The sequence below is a fragment of the Akebia trifoliata genome, chromosome 5 (assembly GCF_017979445.1).
Source record: "Akebia trifoliata isolate Shusen 1 chromosome 5, ASM1797944v1, whole genome shotgun sequence".
NCBI classification, from domain to species: domain Eukaryota; kingdom Viridiplantae; phylum Streptophyta; class Magnoliopsida; order Ranunculales; family Lardizabalaceae; genus Akebia; species Akebia trifoliata.
In genome coordinates this window covers 5,910,566-5,925,528 of record NC_141379.1, presented here as the reverse complement: position 1 = coordinate 5,925,528, position 14,963 = coordinate 5,910,566, and the positions used below count along the sequence as shown (strand labels likewise).

The following is a 14,963-nucleotide window of genomic DNA, read 5'->3' as shown; positions in this document are numbered from 1 at the left end:
AATTTGGATGTGGATATGGATATGAACACACTTATATCCGACCCACCCATTATTATTTTATTTTAAATTTACAAAAGTACCATTTGCAATGGCATTCTCGTTATTATCTTATAAACTAAAATTTTAATGATTAGCATAAGGATATTTCGATTATTTCATATAAAATAATGTATTTTTCAAAATTTATTTTATTTTTTGTGTAAAAGGATAAAGTAAATAAATAATCTATCCTTTTATGAAAATATTTTCAAACTGCATTGGATATGTAAATTCATGAAGATTTAAATCCATTTTCTGCATTCTACCTACGAAAAGAAAATGGCTAAAAATCACTAATAAAATATCTCATTATTTGGGTTCAATCAGTTTGATGACTTTCATCTACTTGATGCATGAGATTTATAGATAATCTGGATCAAGCAGTTCTCCCTTTTTTTTAATATTATTTTTCACTATTTTTGTTAATAATACACACCATTAGAAAAAAAAAGACCATACAGAAGACACCATTACAATAATGGAATGAACTTGGCTGATCGAATTGGTAAACCAGCCACCTAAATGATCAGAGCTGAAATCAACCAAAAATCTGAAATTTCTACATTCTATCTCCAAAAACTGGATTCTTATTGGGTTGGTTCGATTTCTCTGTACATCGTCCAAGATTGTGACGGGAAGTTTAAAATCCCATACTATACAGCTATAATCACGCAACATGAAAAAAAAAATGTCTCACTCTGTTGCATCAGAAATTGAACATTTTCCTGGAATTTTGAGGATTTGTCGGGCTACCATCAATCTTCTTGCACGTAAAACATCATCCCACCTTCCTGCTTCAGCAAAAATGTTGGAAGAAATTACATAATCTTCAGGACCCTGAAACCTATTCAGCTCTATTAGTCCACCAACCAAGCTCAAGCCAAGACCAACATCCCCATGAACCCTACATGCACCAATTAACATCCTCCACACAACTGCATTCGGTTCAACTGGCATGTTTTTAACAAACTCATGGGCAGCCTCCAACATTCCAGCCCGTGCAAGCATATCAACCATACATCCACAATGCTCAATCTTGGGTTCGATACAATAGACATTGCACATAATATCATACAAGTTTCGGCCATCGTTGACCAACCCAGCATGATCACAAGCTGACAGAACTCCAATGAATGTGACAGAGTTAGGCTTGATGCATGCATCGCACATTTGGTGAAAACAAACGAGAGCCTCCTTCCCTTTACCATTAATAGCATAGCCCACGATTATTGACGTCCATGAGATAACATCTCTTTCAGGCATCGTATCAAACATTCTTTTAGCCCCGCTCATGCTACCACATTTTACATACATATCAATAAGAGCATTACACACAACGAGGTCTCGATCAAGGCCACTTGTCACCAAATACGAATGTATCTGTCTGCCATGATTTAGTTCTCCAGAATTTCGACAAGCTGATATCAATCCCAGCATTGTTACTTCATCGGGTTTTAACTTTTCTAATTGAATCAGATCGAACAACTTCAAAGCTTCATCAAACCTCCCACATTCAACATACCCATGAATTATAGAATTCCAAGATACAATATTTTTATCTTGTAATTCATCAAAAACTTCCCTAGAAGATTCTATCAATCCGCATTTGGAGTACATGTTAATCAAAGTGGTCCCGACAGGACCCGTAATCTCTATTCCTCTCATCTTCAAATAAGCATGAACTGCCTTCCCTCTATCAAGATCTCTACTTTGAGCACAAGCAGAAATCAAACTACTTAGACTTAACCCATCACATTCTATATCTTTCGATCTCATTTCTCGAAACAACAACAAAGTTTTTCCATAATTGTTATTCTCTGCATACCCCGCAATCATCGTATTCCAAGATATCAAATCTCTTTGAGGCATTTCTTCAAACAGCCTCTCAGCTTCATCTATACATCCAAATTTAGCGTAAAAATTTATAAGAGCATTAAAAACTGCAATTTGAGAACCTAAAAGTGTTTTGCAGCAATAGGAATGAAGGGTTTTTCCAATACGCGATTCCCCGAGTTGAGTGCAACCTGAGATCAAAATCACTAAAGTAACATTGTTGGGTTTTAATCCAGAGTCATAACAACTACCCAAAACTCGATTAAATAAACTCAAACCAGATTCAAAAAGCTTATTTTTCATAAACCCAGAAATCAAAGAGTTAACCGTGACAATGGTTCTTTGAGGAATTTTATCAAACAGATTGCAAGAGCTTCTAATTGAGTTGGTGGAATTGGAATAGAAGTGAATAAGAGTGTTGAGTATATTTATATTGGAATCAAATCCAAGCCTAAGAACTTGACAATGAACTGCTTTTCCTTCTCGAATTGCTACAGATTTTCCACAAGCTTTGATTGCTGAAGCAAAGATGAAGGGATCAAAATGGGGGTTCTCTCTTATTTTCTGAATGTCTCTGAAGAAAGACAAACACAGATCCGGAGCATGTCGCCGAATCATTATTCGACACGTGGAAACATGGGCTGATGGAGCTCAATCAAACATCAGTCATTTTTTTTTTTTTTCTTAAGTTTACCCGTATCCCTACCCGGCACCTACAGATCTATTGCCACACCACCTTTTATTTAAGGCATTCCAATCCTTCTTGGGATGTTCTAAGAAAAATTTGGTGGAAAAATAAAGATTTATCACAGAATTCTGGGTGTAGTGGTCGGGACCCCCTTTCGAAAGGGAGAGGTCTTGAGTTCATGCCTTCTTGTTGGCACAAGGATTTAGTCCAACTTAAATGTATGTACGATTTTTGTGGGGTATTGCATATACCTAAGGAATTAGATAAGGTATGCTAATCGCTACTATTTGGGCCTATAGTTTAGACACCCCAGTCATCAAAGAAAAAAATAAGATATAATGACATTTGCATTGCACTAACAATGCAAATTTGTCTCAGGTTCTGGTTTATGAGTACTATACCAAATGATTTTTTATATAATGGTGGTTGATTTTTTTTTTTTTTTTTCTTTCCATTGATTTTAATCTTGTAAAAATTAAATCACCTCAAATATTTGAATAACAATTATTGTATTGTAAGATTTGACCTTATCAAGGTGGTCCAATGCATTACGAGTCAACATCCATCAAAGGCATTTCTTATTTGACATATTTTGCAAGCATGTACTATCAGCTTTAGGGTGTGTTTGATAAGAGAAAGTTGTGTGTGATAGTTAGCATAGTAACAAAGTTTGGATTCAATAATTATTCGACAAGGGTTCAATTAGAGAAAGTTTTGTAAAAATATTGGAAATTTTTTGAAGATTATACAAAATATTTTATTCGATTTGTTACCGAAACCTACCATCTTCAACCTCTTTCTTAATCCTATCTTCTTCTTGATGTTTTTGAATGTTGAAAAAATTAAAATCTTGGAAGTGAAAGGTAAAAATGTTACCATATTCCATGATTACTTAAAGGATCGTCGATTAATTTCTCTCTTCACCAAATTAATCTGCTTATTCTTAATTTGGAGAATTTTGTGACTATGATAGTTTGTAACCCACACACATTTCTAAATTTTGTGCATTTGGAAAGGCAACTCACGCAAGTTAACAATTTGCCAACTTTCGAAATCTCTTGTCCTATGCATAGTTCACCATTCACTTTGAGAAGTGAATGTAACAAACATTTGTCATGAAGGTTCCAATGACTTTTCATCTTCATCGTAACATGTACTCTCTCTCTCTCTCTCTCTTTCTCGCATGAGCACGCACCCTAGTCCCAACTCCAACTCCGTCCGCAACCTTCCACCCTCCTCTCTCTCTCTTTCTCTTAAAGAGTTCTACCATGGAAGAAGCATAGAAGTTCTAGGATTGGAAAATGCTTTGAAACAGTCATGGAATTAGGGTTTCGCCATGGAAGAAGGAAATGAGTTTCATGAATCATGATTGATCATGATTTAGGATTTGGAAAGGAAATATGAGTTGGGCCAAGGAGATGATTATGAAAGAGGACTAGGGTTTGAAAGAATTGAGCAAATTGAATAATTTGAAAGGAACATTATAGATTCTTACGAATTTTCTTTAATCTCTCAACAATGGAGTTGAATTTCTTTGCAACTCCACTTTGAATCATTGAAGCTAACCAAACACTAAAGTTAAAATTAACATTCACCTAACAATTTTTTAGTGTTAAAACTTCAAAGACTTGAACTCCTAAAAGTCCAACTTTCAAACTCAACCTTTTATTTTCTAACACACCTTAAGTATTTTACCAATAGTTTGGTAAGAATGCATGTAATCACCATTCGTTAAAGAAAAATTAGTTCTCCAAAATTCTATATAATTTTGACCAAGGAATTATTTATTGGATAAATAATTATTTATGTTTACAAGGATTAATTTACCGGGATTTAAGTGATTTAATAGATCTTTTAATGAAGTCTAGTGACTATAGACCGAACGTATCCAATTTTTAGAATGAAATAGTTGATTCTCCACGGTCCAATTAATTGTACCTCAATGTCCTATATGTCCTATGATAATCAATCAAATTCTATCGTGATGGATGAAAATTCGATAGAGCAAAACTGCAAGATCGCAATAAGCCAATCTCACTATGCTACATCACATTTCTCATTATTTCTCATTGACTAATGTGATCAATCCATTATTTATGGTAGTCTCCCACATACACCACAAGTGGTACGGTACCAAATTTTCACTTACTAGGATGATTTTTATTATTTGGTGGTGGATCACTTTCGAGTGGGACCCTATGCCCATTAGTCTTCCAGTAATGCAAGACTAAGTCTTCTTTGCAATCCAACTTGATGTTTATTGGAAAAAAATAAAAGAAAAGGAATCAAAAGTCCTACTAATAAAATAACCGGAAATTATGGAGTATGGATCTGAGTAGCACAAATGGCAAGTTGTACAGCTAATAGATCTCTTAAGCCACTCTCCCCACAAAGAAATTGAAAATAAATGGCATAAGAAGTTATACAAATTTGCTATATTTCTCCTTACTTTGTTGGTAGGGAGCAGCATTGTACACCGATGATGATCGGGTCAATATGAATTCCCATATAGTGAGGACTTAGTTAGAGAAAATGGCATACCTTCACATTCAAATGGTCTCTAATTTTTAGTCCTCCTTATAGAAATTTGAGTTTTATTAAGAATTTTTGGATGATCATTACATGAACCCTAATAGGGTATTTGTAAAGATTAATTACGTCAACTAAGACGGTAAATTAAGTCTAAAAATCTTAATTAACATAAATTATTACTAATATTTAAATTTATAAATATATTACTTACCAATAATTCTTAAAATAGAAAATACTAATTGATATATTCTAAGTATATCCATCTTTATCACAACCTTCCATTTGTGATGAGATGAACTGATAATGATCCATTGTATCTCATGCGACTTAATACAATCCATCTAATGCTCTAATACTCCTAACCCATGCCTAGGTAATGCAAGCATTTGTCAATGTGTTAATACACCATATCCTAGATAGATTAGCTATCTCAACAGGTTAATTAATTTGCATTAGGATCACATTGTTTGTTAGCATCAAATCGTGTGTTCATGGTGAGTCAATCACTCCTTATTAGAGTTGTGGTGACAGTATTTACTAATGAGTGAGTACCTCCAATCATTTGTCGGGATGACAGTTTTTCTATCACAACGTTAGGGCCCCTTCATTAATACATTGGACTCGGGGCTTCAATTCATCCGAGCCAAGAACACTAGGGATTGTTAGAATATTAGAGTTAGTGGGTTCGATTGAGGCGTTAGAGGAGACCAAACATTTTTCACAGCTCATTACGTGAAAAAGGGATAAATTCGACGTTAAAGTCTATCAATTTAACTAAATCCAAGTAGATTCAACAGACCTTGACATTGAATTTATCATTTTTTCACCTAATATACAACTACAACATATCAACCATTTGTCATTAGACACTATCCCTAGTAAAAGAAGAACAGTTAGTTTGAAAATCACGCCTAATGTAAAATATATTTTGTACCACATTGCAAACTTGAAATGCCTTTGCAATCAAAACATTTATTCAGAAGATCACAATTTCAGAGCACATCATGTTTTCTAAAAAAGAAATTAATTGAAATCCTTTTCTTTTTCCCTCAGTTTAGATGTATCATGTATTGTTTACTGTGCTGAACCGGTCGTCTAGGCCCTACATCATCATTTTCATTAAAGAAAAACATATATTTCTTTATTTAGATCGTGATGTCTATTCTTTAATTCGAGAACAGAATTTTGATGTCTTTACGGTGCTTCAAAGCAGATGTCTCATGAACACGTCCATTTACGTGTTCCACTTCTTGGTATTTATGCCAAAAAAGCAAAAATGCTCCCATGGCACAAATACATTTACTTTCGGGGAAAATTACTTGATAGACCCCAGTGGGCAGTAGGGGACATCTTTCTAAATAGACCCTGAGTTTTATGTGGTATCTTAACATCTCATATTTACTTGCTTAATGACCCCTTAACCCACTGAAACGACGAACACAAATAGTCGAGAATCATTTGCTACCAAGGCGATGATAGTGAAAATGAATGGAAAAAATAAAAGAATGGTTCAAAATGGGTCATTAAATTTGTCGTGACTCCGACCTAAATACACAAAATCAATCAAGGTATTGGCCTGAGCACGATTGACCAATCGTTACACTAACCCATGGCATAGTGTGTTAACTTGGGCACACTATTCAGACCACACAAACATGTCCAAGATAAATTTCATATTAAGGCTATACTTGGTACTATGCAAATCATTTGCAAATGTAAAAGATTTGCTTGCACTAGAAATGATTTGCAGTTTTTTTTGAACTAGAAACTATTTATTGAAATTTATGAAAGACTTAAGAAGTTGATGCAAATAATTTGCAATGCAAAAAAAAAATTAAGAATGTAACCAAGCATCTGTAAATTAGATTTCAACAAATCATTTGTATTTGCAAATGATTTACTTCGTACCAAGCATAACCTAAGTGTTTATTGGCTATGCCCTTGAGCACCAAACTACACACGACCTAGGGAAGAATCGCAAAATCAAGCTTTTACCCAAGTTGTAGTTGCCCTAATTGTAACAAGGCAAAATATGATGAGCGTGACAAGGAAAAAAAAAAAAACTCAATATAATTTGGTTGGTTGGGGGGCGAGGGGAAAAAGGGACAATTCAACAAGTTAAATGTTGATCTCGATGATTCGTGTTCAACGGTCAAGATCAATGATCGACGATTTACAATTTCTGATCTCAATAATTGAACAAATATCGAAGTCAATAATTTGAATTGTTCATCTCTACAATTTAAATAATCGATCTAACCAATTGAAATGGAGGCAGAGACCATTAAAAAAGGAAAAGAGGACTGTTTAAGTTTCCGTGAAAAAATTAGGGACTTTTTAACCTTCCCAGGGGATCTAGTAAATTATTTTCACTTACTTGAGTGGACCCAAAATCATAAAATGTATTTTTACGAGGGATACTTCAATACTTTGAAGTATCTAAGGAACATCAAATTTTTTCTCCAGTCACACCGACTTAATGACACAACCCAAAAAGTCGTACATCTCTACGCGTCACATATAATAATGAACCAAAATCTCCAACATAACCTTTGATTTCGCAGAAATCTCAGCTTTAAATATTAAAAGGTTAAATAAAGCAATTAAAGATTCCTATATAAGAAGAATGCCGATCTTCAACTTCCAAGAGAGGCATAGCTATTTAACTACCTATCTTCATTATATGACGCGTGGACTACAGCTCACGAATATTTTAACTACCATTTGAGAAAGAAAAACCATACTTAACCGCAAGAATTTTAAGAAAAAATTATTTTCATTAAAAAAAGGTTGTTAATCCTAGAAGGCTAATAATGATCTCTAAAAAATGTGTTTTTCATCGAATTACAATTTTTTATTTGATGGAGAGTCAGTTGTGACTAGAAAAATCCCTTAATGATTGATCGTGTGCATAATCACTAAATTCTCCAAATAAAAGATTAATCGATTAAATAAGTTAATCAATGAATAAATTAATGATTTATCAATAATTGTCGAATATGATATAGATATATATATATATACCTTTCAACCTCCAAATTTTCTCCTCTTCAATCTTTAAATCTCAATTATAAGAAGACGATCTTAGGGAGGTTGAAGATGATGAATTTTGGGAAGAAATCCAGAACATCATTTGCATAATATTTATAAAAAAAACATCAATTGTTCATGAAATTTTATCAAACTTATCGGGATTGATAAAATTGGGTCTTTGATGAATAATTTTTCGAGTAAGCATTTGATTGGGAGCAAATCCTTTATAGCTCATTTGTTTCTTCTTATGTAGATCTCTATAGCTATTTTAACTGGTAGAGTTATGTGCTACATCATCAAGATAGTTACCTTTAATAGTTTAAATTTTGAAGTTTATTTACACTTCACCTTGCATTTTCAAACACTTGATTATATAATTTTTTTTTTCTTCCAAAAATGATCTAAACCATGAGAACAAAATGACTAAATTGTAATTTTCGTTAAATATGATGTTCTACGGATCCTAAATCAATAGCTATAGAGAAAATAAACTACAAAGGAACCACTCCTATTTGGTTACTATATTTTGAGTGATGAAGATGATGAAAGAGAGAAAGAACTTCTATTGACATCCCAACTTTTATTTATTACTTAACGACTTAGTAAAAGAAGCGAATGAGAATAGTCATTCTATCAGTTTCGCAAAGACCACAACCTCCTTCTCTTTTGCTCATGAGACAACTTTGCTTCTTCTTGGGAGAGAATACAAGTGTGAAAACGTTTTTCTCATTTTATAACTAATATGCTTTGAGATGTGGTAGTGTTGTGCTAAGTAAAGATAGGGTGGCAATAGAATCTCTAAAAACCAGAAATAAGATAACTATACAACTCCCTAAAGTATAACATCAACATTCCTTATAGAGCACCTCTTTGGCTCTCTCCCATCTCTTCGACGTACTCATACTTGTCTTATTATATTATACAGGTTTTTCTTACAGACAATAATCCTTTTAATCACTTCTTCTCCTCTCTCCTCTCTTCTCTCTTCTCTCTTCTGTTCTTCGAAAGCTAGGGTTTGTTGGGTTTCTTCGTCGCTCTCTCATTTTCTTTTCTGTTCTATCTGTTATTCTCGATTACATAGGAGCGATTGTCGGAACCTAAATGAACTAGGTGCAATTCGTTCTGATCCAGAACCGACTTTCCTCTCTGCATCTGAGTTTGGTAAGAGATCTGAGCTTATTTTACTGATCTAATTATTTTCTTGATCTTTTTTCTCGTTTTTGATTCTTTCTTTTTTTTTACTCCTTATTTTTATTTTTGCTAGAGTTGATTCGACAATGTGTTGTTTAAACGGAAAATTTGGTGTCTTTTTTCGATTCAAGTTTAATTTTATTTTGTTTCCTTGATCTATAGATTCACTAATCTTTTATAGGCTAGATTTGCTTTGTTAAATCAAGATCTTTCAAGAATTAAATATTTCTATCAGATTTTTTCTTTTATTTTTTGATACTTGAATGATTAATCTGAGGAAATTCTTTAGTTCTATCTGTAGAAGCTTAAAAAGGGCAATCCAAGCTAACCCTAACTCTGATGGACAGATGCCATAGTTTTGTTTTTTTTTTTTTCATTTTTATTACTCTCATGGGTAGTTATTGGTATTGTCTTTCTCTCATAATTTTTTACTTGCTTTGAGTTGTGTATTAGCTTTTTTTTTAGTGTGGACATTAGCTTAAATTAATCAAATTATATTCTAATTCCTTGATCACCGTGTTATTTTAATTTACAGATCAGATCTATAAGAATTAGAACAATCATCCCTTAATGGGTAGGGATTTAAAAGAAGAAAAAAAATGTTCCATGGGTTAGAAAGCAATATTCATAATGGTGGCTTAATGGTATTGTTCTAGATGATCCTTCAGAGAAAAAAAATGTATTTTTAATTCTTTTTAAAATACCAATTTTGGCAAAGCCCTATATGAAGATTACTTGGAATTTAAATTTAATCACATTTTTTGCCCTTCATAATTATACCCACTTTGCAGTATTGCACCGAAGTTTTATTCTTGTTTTTTCCCCATATACTTGTACTAAAATAGGCTGGTAATTGTTTTAGGTGCACCATGGCTACAAAAATGAACTCCGGTGACAGTCGTACTAGAAGTTCGGTATCTATATTTATTGTAGTTGGTTTGTGCTGTTTCTTCTATATTTTGGGTGCTTGGCAAAAAAGTGGATTTGGTAAAGGAGATGGCATAGCGCTGGAAATAACCAAGCAAACAGACTGCAGTATTGTCCCAAATCTGAATTTCGAAACTCACCATAGTGGTGAAACTGGAGCAACAATCGATGACACTGAATCAAAGGTCAAAGTGATTGAACCATGTGGTCCTGACTACACTGATTACACACCTTGCCAAGATCAAAGGCGGGCGATGACTTTCCCTAGAGAAAATATGAATTACAGAGAAAGACATTGTCCTCCAGAGGAAGAAAAGCTTCATTGCCTTATCCCTGCACCCAAAGGTTACGTGACCCCATTTCCATGGCCAAAGAGCCGTGATTATGTACCCTATGCAAATGCTCCATACAAGAGCTTGACGGTTGAGAAGGCTGTGCAGAATTGGATCCAATACGAGGGCAGTGTATTTAGATTCCCGGGTGGAGGAACTCAGTTTCCTCAAGGGGCAGATAAATACATCGATCAACTTGCTTCTGTGATCCCAATTGAGAATGGGACCGTTAGAACTGCTCTGGACACTGGTTGTGGGGTATGATAAAGTTTTCATAATGTCTGCTCAATTTTTTTCTCCTCACACATATTGACGGATGACACTATATGGGTTTAAACCCATATCTCAGTTGCTTCGACACATTGCAAAGCAACTTTGAGGTCGTGGGTTCAAGTCCAGCTTACCCATTAAAAAAATCATTATTTATAATATTTTCTATGACTGATCAATGCCTGCGCACAATCTTTGTTTTCACTTTCTATTCATTTCCAGTTTGTTTTAGTTGGTGACCACCTTATTACTTAGATTTTCTATTCGATCCACTAAGAATGGGAAAAATATGCTCAGGTTGCAAGCTGGGGTGCGTACCTTCTAAAAAGAAATGTAATAGCTATGTCATTTGCACCAAGGGACTCACATGAAGCACAAGTGCAGTTTGCTTTGGAAAGAGGCGTGCCTGCAGTTATTGGTGTGCTTGGAACCATTAAGGTCCCATACCCATCAAGAGCATTTGACATGGCTCACTGTTCCCGATGCTTAATTCCATGGGGGGCCAATGGTGAGTATAATTAGCAAGCTTCTTGATATGTGAAAGAATAATCTTTTTCATTAGTAGATAATACTGAACTGTTAACCTTGGAAATCTTTCAGTTGAGTTTTCTGGATTTTAATGGCAGTATTGAGCTTTTCTTTCTTTGCAGATGGCATGTACATGATGGAAGTGGATCGGGTGCTCAGACCTGGTGGTTATTGGGTTCTTTCTGGTCCTCCGATTAATTGGAAGAATAACTATAAAGCATGGCAGCGTCCTATGGAGGAGCTTCAGGAGGAGCAAAGAAAGATTGAGGAGATTGCCAAACAACTTTGCTGGGAAAAGAAACACGAGAAGGGTGAAATTGCTATCTGGAGAAAAAGAATAAATACTGAATCATGTCCTGGTAGAGATGATTCTCGCACTAATATGTGTGAAACCACAGATGCAAATGATGTCTGGTAAGTTATTGCAATAGATATTTCAGTGGAACCAATTTTGTTCCATGTCTACTTTCGCTATTAGATGTTTATGCCTTGTCTTCTGTTGGAGGTGGCTTTGGATGAAGGGACTTGTATATCAACAATGGATTTTTGGGTTTTTTTTTTTTATAAAACCAAGTTCATAATTATCTGCCCTATGGAAAAATATGGTATTTTGGGAAGGAAAAGAAGTTGGTTACATATTGGGTAACCAAAAGGGAGTTTTTTTTTTTTTCCCGGATTGTTCCACCTATACGGTTTTATTAGGGCTGTATTCTTTATCAAACATAGTTAACCTTTCTCATCTCTCATCCATGAAAGTAGGCATAACCGAACCACGTAAATCTTGTGTGTTTCATTAGTTTCTTGTCTATTTGTTATATACATTGCTAGATCTAGGGATCTGCACTCACATAACTTATACCAGAGTATTAGGAAAAAGTTACATCATTATCATCTCTTGTTCAATCTTTCTTCCAAATTGTGTTTTCTGTACCTTTTATTACCTCAAGCGAAGAATCTATTAAAAGGTCTTAATGCCATAGACCAATACGTATCAGGGTGGGATCCACTGCATGTGTGCACATTATTAGTAGCTTCTCCTAGTTTACTGTCCCATCAAGTATCAGGTTTTCCATTCTGTGGTATAGATGTGGAATATCAAGCACATTTAACAAAATGTTATATATAACTTGAGATGGGATCCACTTCATATGTGCACCTTATTTCACACTAGTAGCTTCTCCTGGTTAAATGCTACTCCTATGCAATACCAGGTTTTTCATTCTGTGGTACAGATGTGGAATATCAAGCACATTAACAAAATGTTACATGAGAGAAAAAGAGAAGAAAAAAAAAAACATTTAAGGCTCTTAGTTTTTTTTGTTTTTTTGAGTTGTCTGTTGGTTGAGCATCATCCACATATCATATTTCCAATTTAGGTTTCCTTTTTTATATCATCCACGTTGCAAACCTATGTTTTATCTCTTGTGATCTTGTAGGTACAAGAAGATGGAGGCATGCATAACTCCTTATCCTCAGGTTAACAGTCCTGATGAAGTTGCTGGAGGGGAGCTGAAGGTGTTTCCTGAGAGGCTCAATGCTGTCCCTCCCAGAATAACTAGTGGATCTGTCCCTGGAGTCTCTGTTGAGACATACCTCGAGGACAACAAATTATGGAAGAAGCATGTAAAAGCTTATAAGAGGATAAATAAGATCATTGACTCAGGGAGGTATCGCAACATTATGGATATGAATGCTGGATTGGGAAGTTTTGCTGCAGCAATTGAATCTTCCAAATTATGGGTTATGAATGTTGTGCCTACTATTGCTGAGAAAAGCACTCTTGGTGTTATATATGAGCGAGGATTGATTGGAATATATCATGATTGGTATGACTTTCTAAACTTTAGGCTATTTAAGCTAAAAACGCCATATATGTTTGTTTTGTTTCAGGTGTGATGGTAGTTTATTATTCTTACATGTCCCAGACAATTTAATATTTTTGACCTGATCGTGTTGATTTACTTCATGTTACTCACATAATTTTATTATTCAATTAACTGTGTTTCTTGTTTTGTTTCAGGTGTGAAGCCTTCTCAACATACCCAAGGACCTACGATCTTATTCATGCTAACGGTGTTTTTAGTTTGTACAAGAACAAGTACGTTTGCCAAGGATTTCGGTTTTGCATACATACTGCATCCTTTACATTTGTTTTAATTATTAGTAGTACACAGATTATTGGGTCTAGTTTATACCATTGTGAACAGCAATACCGGCCGCATAACACTGTCCAAGGCCAACCATATACTGGGGTTGGATTCACCATACAATTGTTGCAACTCTGAAGATCTATGCCAAATACACACACACACAAACTTTAGGCTCTTTTTTGGATGATTTTCCTTTTTCAACGTACATTTCCAAAGTTGCTCTTTGAGATCCCCCCTAGCTACCTTGCATGATACGTCTATAATATCTGAGACATTTGTAGACTGGAATGATCAATACCAAGGTTTAAAATATCGTATCGATTGAATGTTTTGGTTAATGAAAAACCCGATACATGGTATTGGCCAATACATTCAATACAAACCAATACGTTCCTATGGCATACCCGATACATTCCTGTCACATTCATTGTTTCAAGTCTGTTTTGTATCGGTCTCTGTCGATACCAGTACGTATCGACCTATACATTCCAATATTTTAAACCATGATCAATAGCATACTTTCAGAATCTTGGATTGCTAGATATCTTGGTTTTTTACTTTAGAATATTAGCTGCATGTACATTTTTTATTGTTACCCCTACCACCACTCTTACATCTATGTAAAAAAATCAAACCAGATGTAATGAGGAAGACATTCTTTTGGAGATGGACCGTATTCTGCGACCAGAAGGGGCAGTCATATTCCGTGATGAAGTCGACGTGTTAATCAAGGTGAAGAAGATTGTGAGTGGCATGAGATGGAGCACAAAGATGGTTGATCACGAGGATGGCCCCCTTGTCCCAGAGAAGATTCTGGTTGCTGTCAAACAGTATTGGGTCGTCGGTGGAAATAACTCCACGTCTTCAGAGTGAATATTGGATGAAATGAGAGGAAAAGGAGGAAGTCCAGCCTTTCAAGCAGGCAATCCTGTTCTCTGGAAGCGGTGGTTGCGAAGCATGAGATTTATTTATTTTATTGCAGAGCATTTTTTCTCAGAGTGCGAGCGCTTGCCCAACCAAGGGTATCTACAGTCGTCTTAATTTACTGAATTATTAAGTAGGCTGATTTTCAGTTGTACGAATAGATAAGCTACACTATCCATGCTTTTAAAACCTTTCTATTGTGAACATTTCTTGTATCCATATTTTGTTTTTTTAAGATCTGATGGTTGATGCCTTTATGAGATTTATTTTTCTTGTCACACTGCAAACAAGAGATTAAGAGTGCAACAACTTTTCTTTCTCTTCTTGAAACAACTAATTTGTATACGTCCTCTTCCACTGTGTTTCCAGCTTTAATAGATTCAGTTTCATGGTGTCACCAATTTGAAAAACAAGTTTCTAAAAGAAACAAGCAAATAGATAATATTATAAACGTGTTTGATTGGATGAGATTGTCGGAAGGCAAACCACGTAGATGCAAACCAAGTATGTAGAGTT

General features: G+C 34.8%; 1 protein-coding gene and 1 pseudogene across 1 annotated transcript; one reads left to right on the top strand and one right to left on the bottom strand.

Annotated features, from left to right (window-relative positions):
- Positions 1-732: 732 nt before the first annotated feature.
- Positions 733-2,490, bottom strand: LOC147401245 (pentatricopeptide repeat-containing protein DOT4, chloroplastic pseudogene; annotated as a pseudogene).
- A 6,570-nt stretch (positions 2,491-9,060) lies between these two features.
- LOC147401244 (putative methyltransferase PMT2) lies at positions 9,061-14,682 on the top strand. Its single transcript, XM_086442449.1, has 7 exons — positions 9,061-9,286; positions 10,179-10,833; positions 11,143-11,353; positions 11,496-11,787; positions 12,810-13,199; positions 13,394-13,471; positions 14,162-14,682. The coding sequence occupies exons 2-7, from the start codon at positions 10,186-10,188 to the stop codon at positions 14,394-14,396; spliced, it is 1,854 nt and encodes a 617-aa protein (XP_086298575.1). The 5' UTR covers positions 9,061-9,286; positions 10,179-10,185; the 3' UTR covers positions 14,397-14,682.
- The last annotated feature ends 281 nt before the right edge of the window (positions 14,683-14,963 follow it).